This window comes from Stegodyphus dumicola, chromosome 10, assembly GCF_044657685.1.
Source record: "Stegodyphus dumicola isolate Sdum_Otavi_A_Nest chromosome 10, ASM4465768v1".
Lineage (NCBI taxonomy): Eukaryota > Metazoa > Arthropoda > Arachnida > Araneae > Eresidae > Stegodyphus > Stegodyphus dumicola.
In genome coordinates, this window is record NC_140777.1 from 116479367 (window position 1) to 116493195 (window position 13829).

Genomic DNA, 13829 nt, shown 5'->3' on the forward strand with positions numbered 1-13829 from the left:
ATAATGTAACATGAAAATCTAGAGCGATGAAGCTTGCTGGAAAGTAAAAATACAGTTTGGGGAGATATCGCCGAGCTGGCAGTGGTTTTAAAAACTTTGTCGCCAAATTTGGCGAGAAGTCGCCAAACGGCGATATTTGGGACCGGTCTCTGTATTACTGCGATTGGTATTGTAATTGAATAACTGTAATTGATTTCATATGCAACTGTAACCGCATTATGCCTTTCAATAACTTCGAAAAGTACTAGACATTTCTCGGTGGCTGAGTGAAAACTACCTAAGGCCGGAGAAAGCATCTCTTTCAGTTGTGAGTTGTTGTAGTTGTTAGTTCAGCGTCAGTCGGAGTACTGATGTATCTCCGGGTTAGATTCGCTCTTTAGATGCCTTTTGCATTGAGTTGTGTTTAACATTCTTAGTAGTATGAAGTGTAATTACTGATTGTACTCTGTGATACTGTGAAGAGTTGTACGACTATTTTTGTGGAAATTTTCAGAACTCTGAAGTGTTTATTTTTCGATAAAATAAATTTTATCAACCTATCATCGGAGCTGTGTGCGTTCAATCTACCAACCCGTACGCGCACAACAATATTTTCATTTAAATTCCTTTTTAATGAGTTATTTGCAAGGAGGTTCCAATACTGCGGAGACACAAAAATGAATTTTTGTGCTTTTCAGATTTATTTAAAGTGTAGTTTTATCTTAATAAGTGCATTTCATGTGCTAAAAAAATTTTGCGGGGGAAGAGACAGTTAAATAAAAAACGTGTTTTCATACTAAAGAAAAAAAAGATCGTAATATCAGTTGTTTTTCTTTATAGGAAGTGGGACCAGATGAATTAAAATGCAGAGTGGATGGTCTTAAAGAAGGAGTACAATATCAGTTCAGAGTTAAGGCTGTTAATAAAGCAGGACCTGGAGAACCTAGTGATCCATCAAAACCGGTTATTGCTAAGCCTAGATATGGTAATGACGAAATAATTCTACTGAAAATTACTTGATTGAAATATTAAAGAATATAACGTATTTTCTAGTAAATTGCATACTTGTCTTCTAATGAAATCAGCAAGAATCTACTTCTAAACAAATAAGATCGATATTTTTTCCATCTAATTGCATACTTGTCTTGATGAAGTCAAAAGCAATTTGTTGTTTAAGAATATTTATTTTAATAATTTAATTATCTAGTGCAAAATATGTACAAATCAGCATTCTATCTTTACCAAAAAACGTGCTCTTGCTTTCAATTTATAATTATAATTGATGTCTGATTAAAGGAATCTGATGAATTGTTGCACTAAATCTCAAGGCTTAACAATCACTAAAATTAATTTAGTTGCTTAACCTATCAGAAATGCAGAGAAAAAGTTCTGATTGTTACATAATGTTTCATTTAAGCTGTTAACATATAGCGATATTCCTAGATGCGGTAAGATTTAAGAAATTGACAACGAATAAATTACTCTACAGATTAATACATTATTGCGCTGAAATAGAGATAAGCTCTTCGATTTTTTTTCCATATTTCAGAAACACTCAAAAGTATAACCTTTGTTGCTACGATACCATGTTCGTCATTAAAAGAATTTATTTGGGTTAAGCTGACTGATGCCACATTTGAATCAAATCAAAGGTTATAAAGAAAAAGTTAAATCAGAGGTCCTTCAGATTTAACCTCGTGTGTTTTTTTTTTTTTTTCTCAAGGGGTGTTTTCTTTGTGCTTCCACTGTAGCTCCATCATCTTTCAACCTCATAATTGTATTATCGCGATGTACTGGCGCTTGTATAGGACAGAACGACTTATTGGAAAGATGTTTTCCATATTAGTGCTGAGCATTTGTAAAATGGTTTATAAAAATAATTTGGTGAGTTTATCGCTATTTCAGTGCAGTATAATTTGGTATCAATTTCATAACTGTTTGTTATGAATTTAAAAATATTTAACAGAATTTTGAATAAACATGAATGAGATAAAATGCTGACAAAATGGTAATTTATTATTTTATTTTTGAACTTGAATAATTATTTGAAATTAGTTTGAAACAAATGCTACATTTCTAAGCTATATGAGTATGGTATCGTGTCTGCTGTATCCTTAAGTAACTCAACTAACTTTTGTATCATTTGCTGTACAAAAATGTTAAACATAGCTCATGCTACTAAATCTAATTTTACATTTGGAGTATTTCGGCAAATATTTAAAATTATTATCAAGTTTTTCTTTATCAAGTATTATCAAGTTTTGTTTTGTTTTAGTCTACGACCTGAGGAAACTTTATATTCCTGAATACTCATAGGTCCAAATTTATACAATAACCGTAGAATCTGAGAAGCTATCGAAACATGGTGACTTTCTGTCCACATTCCTTGTTTTAGTTTATACAGCAAAAATTATTTTTCAGTACCCTAATATTGCTTTGCCTTTACCTTTTAAAAGTTAAGCTCTCTCTATATATACAGCTTTAAAAAAAAAGAAGAAAAGAGAGAGAGAGAGAGAGGAAAAGAAGTAGCAGTGTTGTTAGGCGTAGAGCATAGATCCATATTTAAGAAGAAGAATACTGATTGCGTAGAATACTGAAATGCCGATGAGCAATGAATTAAGAAATTTGGCAGTCGAAGGCAGGTTTGAATTCCATTTTTATTTAAATTTACATTTAGAGCCACAGTTCACTTGGCCCTCTAATCAGGCCTATTTTCAGAACATTTACATTTTTGAATGCAATTACGACAGGAACAGAACACAGAGAAATGACGTCTTAGCAGCAACAAAGTTACAAGCGAAGTGAGCGCCCGTCCAAAATGGCAGCTCACCAAAGAGGAAGGTTTTGGTTTACAAAGGTTTCAGTTTAGGTTCCGAAATAACTACGTCATGAGCGTTATGCAGGCTTTGTGGCATAGATTAATTAGAAATGGCGCAATCTAGAAATGTTATTATTATTTTTAGAATAAAGAGGAAATAACCAAATTAAAAATGAGGTATTAAGAGGCTATTATTAAATGTAATTATAAAGCTGAGTTATATATTTTTATCTTACTTATATATCTATATATAAGCAGTTCACATGCTATAAAAATATAAGCCTCCTTTAAGTGGATAATTGAATCGATGAATATGGTATTTTAAATTAACTAATTTTTTTTTAATCCTTTATCTTTATTTTTTACAGTGAAGCCTTATATAATCGGCGACGAAGTGAAAGGAATGGTTGTTAAGAAAGGTCAACTTATCAAATTCGAAATTCAGTTTGGTGGTGAACCTCCGCCGACGGTGAAATGGTCACGTGATTTGAAAGAGCTGGAGCCTTCCAAAAAGTAAGTAACTATTAAAGAAGTTATAGAAACATATCACAGTAATCTGCTGTGAAGGATATTTTTTCCGGGGTTAATACCTAGCAGCGACGCAAATTTATAATTTGTGGCTAATTTCAATTTCAAAATTGCTTCAGATTTACTAAAACTGAAGCAACCTTTACTAAATAAGCAAAAATTTATGTTTGTCCCTGCTAATGTTATACAAAAATTTCACAATGAACAAATATCGTAATTTTATTAAATTAAAATTACAGAGTTCCTCCTCTTATTCTGCTAAACTAAGTTTTGAGGAACCTAGTGAACTGCTAAGCGAATAATCGCTTAAGTCCAAGTGTGTTTGTGTGTGTGTGTTTGTGATTATGGCAAAGCCTCGAGGGCTATCTGCCTAAGAAGAGGGCTGCCTTCGTGGAGGACATTCTAAGGGTAACTGGCTCGTATACACGTTACACATGGGGAAATCCACGAAAACGCCCATGCAGACAGCCCGTTCGCGGGATTCAAACCTTGGACCGAACTACCAGTGTTCAGCTACTTTACCGCTCGGCCGCTGGTGGGCACTTAAGTCCAAGAACAGAAAACGTAAACTCAAGAAGGGTTAATTACCCTTTATTTCACTCAAAATAAGATTTAACTGTCGGCCCCTTTCTCAGGGCATATAGCAAAGCCTCCATTTGGGCTTAAACTCAAAATGTAAGAAATAAGAACTAACTAATGACTAACTGAGCGCCGCCTGAGATAACCAATGACCTGACATTGTTGTAAAAGTCTTACAGTATTAATAATCATTTTGACAGAAGGGATTATTTCTTCCATATAAAAATATAAATATAAATATTACATGGGCATACAAGGCCTGTATATAAGCATCGATATGCTAATTACAAACATTGTCTTGTACAAGTTACATGTGATATTTACATAAAATACACATTTAAACATTACCTGAATTCATATTTACAATACTTTTACTGAGATAATCAAAGTAAACTTGTAATTCATTTACACATTGACTGGATTTTCAATGTCATTTTTAACTGCTTTACAACATTCTTTTTAACAAGTACATACAAAATGGATAGCAATAAGCTTACATTATAATACTTTTAATAGAATAGTAACAGTCCTGTTACTATTCTATTAAAACCTAGAAATTAAATTACATTCACCCCGTAGAATAGTAACAGTCATGTTACTATGTGACTTAATTTTCTGGTATTTTAGCTGAATTGCTTGGAAAACGTTGCAACTGTTTTTAAAGTTGTAGTACCTAATCAACGGAATATCTTTGTTATTGTTTAATTACTTGGATATTACTGCAAGAGTCAACTACACTAATCTGCTGCTCCGGTAACTACGAGTTGTCAGTTCAATGTACTTCACTTTTGTGAAGCCTCTCTCCACCGCTTTGATAACTAATGACTAACTAAAGAGATTTAGTCGAAGCTAACCCAATTCTAAACTAATTGACCCGTAATATTAAATTAACCAGAGAACTATCAAAAGGAAAGTAATACGGCCGAGCGTAATAATAGCTAAGAGAGACGTAACTGAAAGGCAAACGGGCTACTCAGGAATCCTCACTATCTAGCGAAGTCAGTTGAACTATTCTTTTTCTCATTTGCATTTAACGCGATACTAAAAACTTATTCTAGTTGTAAGCCGAAGCTATAGGAAAGACAGGAAAGGTGAACTAAATTAAAATAACTGTTATAAAATTAAAATATACCTTATAGAATCTTTATATGCGTATCAAAATAGACTCGAACACATTTCCTGTACGTCTACAAAAATTTCTATAAATTTTAAAATATTGATTAATTATTTACTTGTGAAAGCCGAATATCGCACTTTCGAATTGTCGAGGCATGAAAAATCGTGAAAATGAAATAATATAAAATTACTACACTGGTGTGAAAAAATTAAGGACGAAGTCGAAAAATTAGCATATCAGCTGAACGAAGAGGCAGAGCGGACAGAAAGACCAATCAGGAGATTAAGTAAGGTGATGTACGGTAGCACATGCGCAGATATGCAGGTAGACGTAATGGGGGAGTGTCTGAGTAGTATAAAGCATGTTGTCGGTGTAAGATCAGTATTTCTGGCAAAGAGATTGCACGTCGTATAGCAGTTAAAATCCCACCGAGTTGCTGCCTCAGCGAGAAATGGCGAATAATCAATCTGTTAGACGACATCTGGATGCTTTTACCCGAGGTCGAATCATTGGGAAGTTGGAGGAAGGCCGCAGTGTGACAAGTGTGGCTGCAGAGTTCGGAATTGCTCACAGCATCGTTTCACGACTATGGAGACAATTTCAAACTACAGGAACAGCTATCCGGGGGTTTAGTAGTGGTCGTCTACGAGGAACCACACCCACAGATGACCGGTATATTGCCTTACAAGCCAGAAGAAACAGGCGGCAGACAGGGGGAGAAATCGCTTGACACATGACACAGGCGACTGGACGACCGATATCGCGTTTTACCGTGGCCAGAAGACTGCACGGTGGTGGTCTGTTTGCACGACGCCCTGTACGGTGTGTACCTCTAACGCCTGCCCATCGGAGAAGGCGTTCTCTGTGGTGCCGGGAACACCGGAAGTGGAGAGACAATGAATGGGGACGAGTACTCTTTACAGATGAGAGCAGATTCAGTCTGAGTAGCGATTCTCATCGCATACTCATCTGGAGAGAGCGGGGAAGCCGCAGTCATCCCTCGAACATCATAGAAAGGGACAGGTATGGAGGTGGCGGTGTTCTCATTTGGGGAGGCATATGCTTGGTAGTCGTACAGACCTTCACATCTTCGACGCAGGTTCAGTCAACGGGACCCGTTATTGTAACGAGATTCTTCTTCCATATGTGCGTCTTTTTAGAGGCGCTATGGGTCCGCAGTTCCTTTTCATGGACGACAATGCACCATGTCATCGCACAGTAGCTGCCGAACAGCTCTTAGGGAGTGAGGATATTGAACGTATGGATTGGCCGGCACGATCTCCGGATCTCAATCCCATCGAGCATGTATGGGATTTTCTAGGCAGACGCTTGGCAGCTGGTACCTTACCACCAGTAACGATTCCGGAGCTTCGATTGGCGCTGCAAGACGAATGGGCAGCAATGCCTCAACAACTCATTGACACCCTCATTCTCAGCATGGGCAGACGCTGTGAAACCTGCTTAGCAGTCAGGGGAGATCAAATCCCCTATTAAAGACCGAATGTTTCTTGCTGGACACCCATCACAGGGATGTTTCGGCCTTCAGTCGCATTGCGCTCCATGCTACTTTTTCAATAAAGCTTCTTTTTATCCCTCTGATTTCTCTTTTAGTAAGTGTTGCTTACATTACTCATGTCCTTACGTATTGGGGATCTTACTGTATTAAATGTGTTGATTTGGAAAGCTTTTGTACAAAGTTATATTGAAAAAACCGTCTCGTCCTTAATTTTTGCACACCAGTGTAAATGCAAATACGAATTGATACGAGTATATAAGATAACGATCTGAAATATATCGACAATTTCAAATAATAGATTAAAAGTTAAGAAGACCAGAACTGCTTGCTTGAAATGAAGTTTACTAAATCTGCCTTTTCTCAAATGTAGTTTGTTTAAGTGGTGGAAAATAAAAGAGGCGGTACAGAAAGGTAGTTGTTTATGTATTTATTTTGCTTTCTTTTCTGAATTTTTACAAATGCTTGGCTCTAGCAGTTTTAATTTGATAGTCTTTTTTGAGAATGGCATCTAAATGCTAAACGATTGAGTATATTTACGTCAATGTACATTAAAATAGAAAAGATTATGTTCGTTAAATTATAGAATATCTTGTTTTGAAATAAATCTAATACTAATTATTATGTAACTTAGAGTTGCTACAAAATATTTTGGAAGTTATTCCGTAATGTACTGTTGAAAATGTACATAATGTAATTATACATTTTACCAAAAAAATATTATTAATTTTGTATACAGTGGCTCACGTTTGTTTTCGGACACTCGTATTTTTGAAGTTTATTTGCATAGATCTTGCACTAAATATTGAAATTTTTCCGAGTAGAGTATTTTTTTATCTCTTCTAAGCCTCGTTTATTAAAAAATAAATGTCATAAATATATTTTTTATAATGAAATCCGAATGAAGAATTGAAACCGAAAATCCTATTGCCTAAGCTCAAGCTTAAATGTGGACGCATAGTAGTTTGGGTATGTTTCGCTGCCTCTGGGATTGGAAACTTAATTTTTATAGAAAATAATATGGGTCAGTGTAAACACATAAATATTCTTAAAGAAAACCTGAAAAAGCATCTGGGGGGGAAGAAAAAAAACCCATAAAATGCAAAAGACATTCAAGTTCTATTAGGATAACGATCCTAAACATACAGCTCTAAATGTTCCCTTCTGGTTATTACACAACTATCCTGAAATTATTAAAACTATTCTATATGTTTCAGGTTTAAATCCTATCGAACATGTATGGAGTGAGTTGGAGAAAAGAATAAGGAAACATGACTTTTCCTCGAAGGCTGTATGCTATCGAAGGAATGAAACAAAACGGGAATATTCTTACTTGAAAACATTATTTAAATCCTTGCCAAAGCGCATGAAAAATGTAATATTTTGCTAAAGGATATGCAATGAAATATTCAGTGCCCCATGAGTTTCATGTTTTTATTAAATATAAACTGTTTTTATTAAATATATAAATAAATATAAACTTAAAAGTGTCCGAATACTTATGTGAGTTCATTTCCAGAATTGTTTTAAAAACATATTTTGTTCAAATCTTTTCAAAACAATCAGGTTTTAAAAAAGATGATCAATAACACAAGAAAAAACCATTTTCGCTAATATTTAATAACTGGAGTTTGCAAATAAAGTTGTAAATCACAAGTGTCCGAAAACAAATATGAGCGACCGTATTCTGATAATATAGTTTATTTATTATTCAAAAGTTTTCAAGCTAAGCATGTGTAGTTTAAAATGTTAGCAAATAAGATATTTTTAAAAATGTGTTTTAATTCTCCTGCAGGAAAATTCAGTAAATACTACATTAACCCATCTAATTGTAAGCCTATGTTAACTTTTTTTTCCAGAATTACAATAGAGAAAAGCACGAAGGATACAACACTCCTCGTCAAAAGTGCTGAACGCTCTGACAGCGGGAAATATACTTTGACACTCTCAAATAGCACTGGTTCTATATCATCATGGGGAGATGTCATTGTATTAGGTAAAGAAACTATTACTTCCTCTCAGAATATGCTGATTTTTTTATCACTATTCTCATTATTTTTTAATCTTTGAATTTCTATAATTTCCCATAAACTTAAAAATTTTATTAAGAAGCTGTTAAATTATGAATATAAATAAAAGTGATTTAGGATGTATACTTTTAGCTTTTTTATTTATTGGAATTCCTCTAATTTATTAAATAGTGAAATTTTGTTATTTTAGACAAACCAACTGCTCCTCGAGGACCACTAAAAGCTGAAGAGGTAAGAGCTGATCATGTCAAACTAAAATGGAATCCACCGGATGATAATGGTGGCCAAGAACTAAAAGGTTACGTTATTGAGAAAATGGACACAGATACAGGACGTTGGGTTCCTGCAGGGGAGGTTGGCCCACGTGAAAATACCTTTACTGTAGATGGATTAACGCCAAAGAAAAAGTACAAATTTAGAGTAAAGGCAATCAATAAAGATGGTGAATCACCTGCGTTAATTACCGAAGAGCCTATCGAAGCGAAAAATCCATACGGTGAGTAGTGATTAAAATACTGTACCATTTCTCATTAACAAGTGGGAAACGCTATTCGACTTTCTACACCAGGGGTTTTCATCCGGGAGGGGTGGAATCAGTTTCAGAAGGGGATGCTGTCAGACCTTTTATTTACCTATTAAGTATTCAGTTTTAGTTTTAAAATATAAAAAATTACTTTTATTCAAGTTTTTGGTATTTATTACCAATTTCTACCATTTTTCTTGTTTAATTTATAAAACACATTAAAACATAATCTAAAATTTCTAAGCTGGAATTGAAATCCTGCAGACCCTAACAGACTGATAGCATGTTATCGCTGCTTTTTAAACAGCTGAAGAACATTAAAATAACATTTTCATTTAATCTTAAATAGTTTGATTTGGTTTAATTTGATAAATTATGACAAAACACACTAGGGCTATCTGCCTGGGGAGGGATGCCTTTGTGGAGGACTTTCTAAGGAAAACTGGCTCGTATATACGTTACACATGGGAAAAAACACGAAAACCCTCAAAAAGCCAACCCGTTCGCGGGTTTCGAACCTCGGACCGAACTACAGGTGTTTTTATCAGCGGTTTTATCGCTCGGCCACTGGTGGCCCTCTTAACTTAAACAGAATAGGCGCAACTTATGCTACGGATGGTATTTCCACTACTTGTGGGTAACTAAAATTAACAAAACAGACAGTTGAGTTCAAATGTAGATACCTATATATCTACTTAATACTAGTAAAACATGTTACTTAAACTGGCTTAGAATTTTACCGGCGCGTATTTTAAAGCATCAAGCAAGATGCTAAATCCGGAGCATAACTTTGAGCAGAGATGGCGAGCAAGACGCGGCGGCCAGTTCTAATCTAAAGATTCAAAGCCTTCAGCTTAAATACACAAACATCTAATTTACATTTTGGTGAGAAATACGGAAAGATGAAGTTATATTAAAAGCTTAAATCATAATAATTGGTTAGTTAACATAAAGTACTTTACAATTTAAATAAATAATAATAATAAATACTTTAGTAGTTTTGGAAAGGAAGGAGGAATAATCATCTAGCAAAAGTGAAAGGGTAGCGCGTGTCAAAAAGGGTGAGAACCACTGTTCTACATTTTCAATGATAAATAAGGTAACAAGAATGTTGGCCTAAACTGATGAGGCTATTTGATGAAAACGTAGTTTTTGTGACTAAAAATGTTATGCAGTCAGGTAGAACAAAATATGAAGTATTGATTTCTAATACTTTTGTATTTAGATAAAATAAATTTTCTTGTTTAAACTTATTTTAGATTTTGGATATATAAAATTACATGAGCGAATTTATTATTTATATATTATTACAACATTTTAAAAAAACTTTGTCTTTGCAACCACGAACAAGAAAACTTAACGAAATAAACTGATATCTGCTCACTGACAAATATTAACTATCAAAATAGTTTAGATAACATACTTATTTACCTTTTAATTTAAATGATTTATGTACAATATTTCCAAACTGTAAGTCTACTCTTATTAATTTTAGCATTCTTAATTATTAAGCATTCCTTTAAAATTTGACAATAATACATAATACGCCTAATGTTGTTTTGTTTATTTTAATTATATTAATGCATAGTCTAATTTTATATTGATTGGTCTCTTATGCAGATGAACCTGGAAAACCACCCAAGCCGGAAATCGTGGATTATGACAACACCAAAGTAGAATTGAAGTGGGTGCCACCAGACAGTGATGGAGGCAGGCCTATACTGCACTACATCATTGAAATGAAAGATAAATTCAGCGTAGCCTGGTCACAAGTACTGAAGACAGAAGATGCTAAATGCAGAGGAGTTGTGGAAGGACTAAAAGAAAATTCTGTAGTCCAATTCCGCGTCAGAGCCGTCAATAAGGCAGGCATTGGTGAACCAAGTGATCCAACACAAAATCATACGGTCAAGCATAGACATTGTGAGCTCTATTATTTTGTTCTGTTATGAATACTGCTTATGAAATACATAGTTATTATTAAAAATATTGTAGTAATTCTTGAGTTGCTGATGAAAACCATGTATTTTTGCAGTGAAGCCGTATATTGACAGAACGAACTTGAAAGCACAGATGATTAAGGTGGGTCGATCCATCAAATTTGATGTCGATGTCAGAGGTGAACCTCCCCCGGAAATTGTGTGGTCTTTTGCAGATCACAAAGTGGTACAAGACGACCATATAAAAGTCGAAAGTAGGGATTACCATACTGATTTTAGTATCACAAAAGCCAAGCGGAAACATTCTGGAAAATACACCATCACTGCAACGAATGCTTCTGGAAAGGATACTGTGTCTGTTGATGTCACAATCCTTGGTTAGTTCATTTACGTTTTCATTAAATTTTCTGGTTTGTAATGGTAATAGAAATATGTGAAAATAATCAAATATCCAACTTAGAATAAATTATTGTATTTGGCGCAAAAGAATTTTAGAATTTTAGAATGAAGAATTTTGATACAATATTAATATTAATTGAAATATTAAATATTTAGTGAAAATCTCCTGAATGTGCAGGATATTTTAAAATTAAATTCTTTAACTGAAAGTTTCGTCTTAAAATTACATTTTCTCTCTATGTGGTGGTTTTAATAATTTTTTATATTTTCGTTCTGTATACTTCTTCTGTTATCTTTCTTTGTGTTAGGTGAGTAAATACACAACTTTTCTTCAGGATCTCAGACGTCATGGCAATTTAAAATCTTATATGAGTTTTAGTATTATTTTCCAGAATCGATACTTTTATAGCTATTTCGATAATCTTTGAAGTCACAATAGTAATCCGCATGATTTTTTTAATTAAAATCTTTATTTGAGACGCAGAGTTTGAAGTTTTACAAATACATTACTTCCAAGCAGGTGTTTATTGCCTATAAGTATGAAACATTTTCATTACTATAAAAACTTAGTCTGAAACATTTCTATGTCTCTTTCATAGATTGATGATTTTTCCCCCTTAACGCTTTAAATTTCCTATCACAAGAATTATGTATATGTATAAAACACTTTTATTTTATTAATAATGTAGCTTCAATTCTATTTTTTCAATGATTAGGTTTATGGCTTTTAGAGTGCAGATTAATTAAAACTATAAATATTCATTTGCTAAATTTATTTATAATTCACATTATATTTTCAGAAAGAAATTATTCGTGTAACTGAATATAATATTTAATTCTTAGAATATTGTCTTGTGTAGCATTTCATTTCATTGAATGTTTAAATATACAGCGTTTGATCAGAAAGGTTTAGTTGAAAATTATGACTATTTGGAATCTAGCAATGTACTTGCTCAGATTTCATTTTTTTAAAAAACTTTTTCTGTCTATCTGTGATTATACGCTGCATTTAATAATTGATACTTAATATCACTGACTTTGAAATACAAGATATTTAAAAAATAGAATTAAGAAAAGGTTTTTATGTAATATATTTTATTTAAAATGTGCATATTATAACTAATACATTAAAAGGAAAAAATAATTTATCATATAATTTAATATGAATAATAGATTACATATTTCTATTTACAGAATTTATCTACAATTTTATATATCAAATAATAAGAGCGTTGGGCGTTCATGATAAATTAAAAGATTTAATGGCTTATAGTACAATTAAATTAATCGAAAATTTAAAAAGTTAGCAGCTTTGCATTTGACACAGCAATTAAATTAAAAGGTGGTGTGGTATGGTGTATTTAATTATGGCAAAGCACACTAGGGCTATCTGCCTAAGAGGAGGGATGCCTTTCGTGGAGGACTTTCTAAGGGAAACTGGCTCGTAAACACGTTACACATGAGGAAAACCACGAAAACACCCATGCAGCCAGCCCGTTCGCGGGATTCGAACCTCAGACCGAACTACCAGTGTTCAGCGGCTTTACCGCTCGGCCGCTGGTGGGCCAATTAAATTAAAAGATTTCGTTATTTAGGCGCCCCACGCTTTTAATATTCTCGATATAAAATTGCAGATGAATTCTGTAAACAGAATTATTTAATGTATTATTCCCATTAAATTAAATAGGATAAATTATATTTCTTCTTTTAGTACATTAACTATCATATCCATTTTATATAAAAGCTTATTGCATAAAAACGCTTTTTAATTCCGTTTAATTAATAAACGTTTTATTTTCTGTTTTTTAGCCTCAGTTATACGTTACCAGTGATGAAATTTTAGTCATTATTAAAACACAAGCAATAATTTGTAAGGGATTTATGAAATAAAGAGATATAACTGAACGTCATTCACAGAACGAAGGCATTGATTTGAATATTCATATTTCGGAAACTGGATGTATGACAGTAAGCGTCAACGAGCATTTTACATAAAGCAAAAATGTTAAAAATTCATCATTAACTGCGTCAAGATGCAAACTATGGCAAATTGTGCTCATCAATCATCAAGTGCTCTACTATGGCAAATTCGAAAGTAATTTTTCCGCTTGAAATGCTTTTTTCTCACGCAAACTGCAACATATTTAAAAAATATATATAGAAAATGGCTTAATTAATATTTTTTTAAATTCTTATTTAAAAAGAGGGCGAAAAGTTTGTTTTGTAATCTGTAAAAATTCTACAATTTTCTATATACAGTTTTAGATGTTAAAATTTTAATATCATAAATGTCAAATAGTCTAAAAAATCGAGAATTTTCAAAAATTCGCTCAAAATTAAGCAAATAAGTTAAAAGTTCTATGCAAGTTTCATTGAAAAAACATTTTTTTGCCCTATTCGATG

General features: G+C 33.3%; 1 protein-coding gene across 8 annotated transcripts in view; it reads left to right on the plus strand.

Annotated features, from left to right (window-relative positions):
* LOC118198052 (twitchin-like) overlaps positions 1–13829 on the plus strand; it is a 480648-nt gene that overhangs the window by 237807 nt on the left and 229012 nt on the right. For all 8 annotated transcript variants that reach the window (XM_085825414.1, XM_085825418.1, XM_085825417.1 and 5 more), the window contains 6 exons: positions 820–964; positions 3166–3310; positions 8394–8530; positions 8755–9060; positions 10708–11010; positions 11123–11404. In XM_085825414.1, the coding sequence (XP_085681540.1) occupies positions 820–964; positions 3166–3310; positions 8394–8530; positions 8755–9060; positions 10708–11010; positions 11123–11404 (1318 nt within the window). The remainder of the gene's footprint in view (positions 1–819; positions 965–3165; positions 3311–8393; positions 8531–8754; positions 9061–10707; positions 11011–11122; positions 11405–13829) is intronic.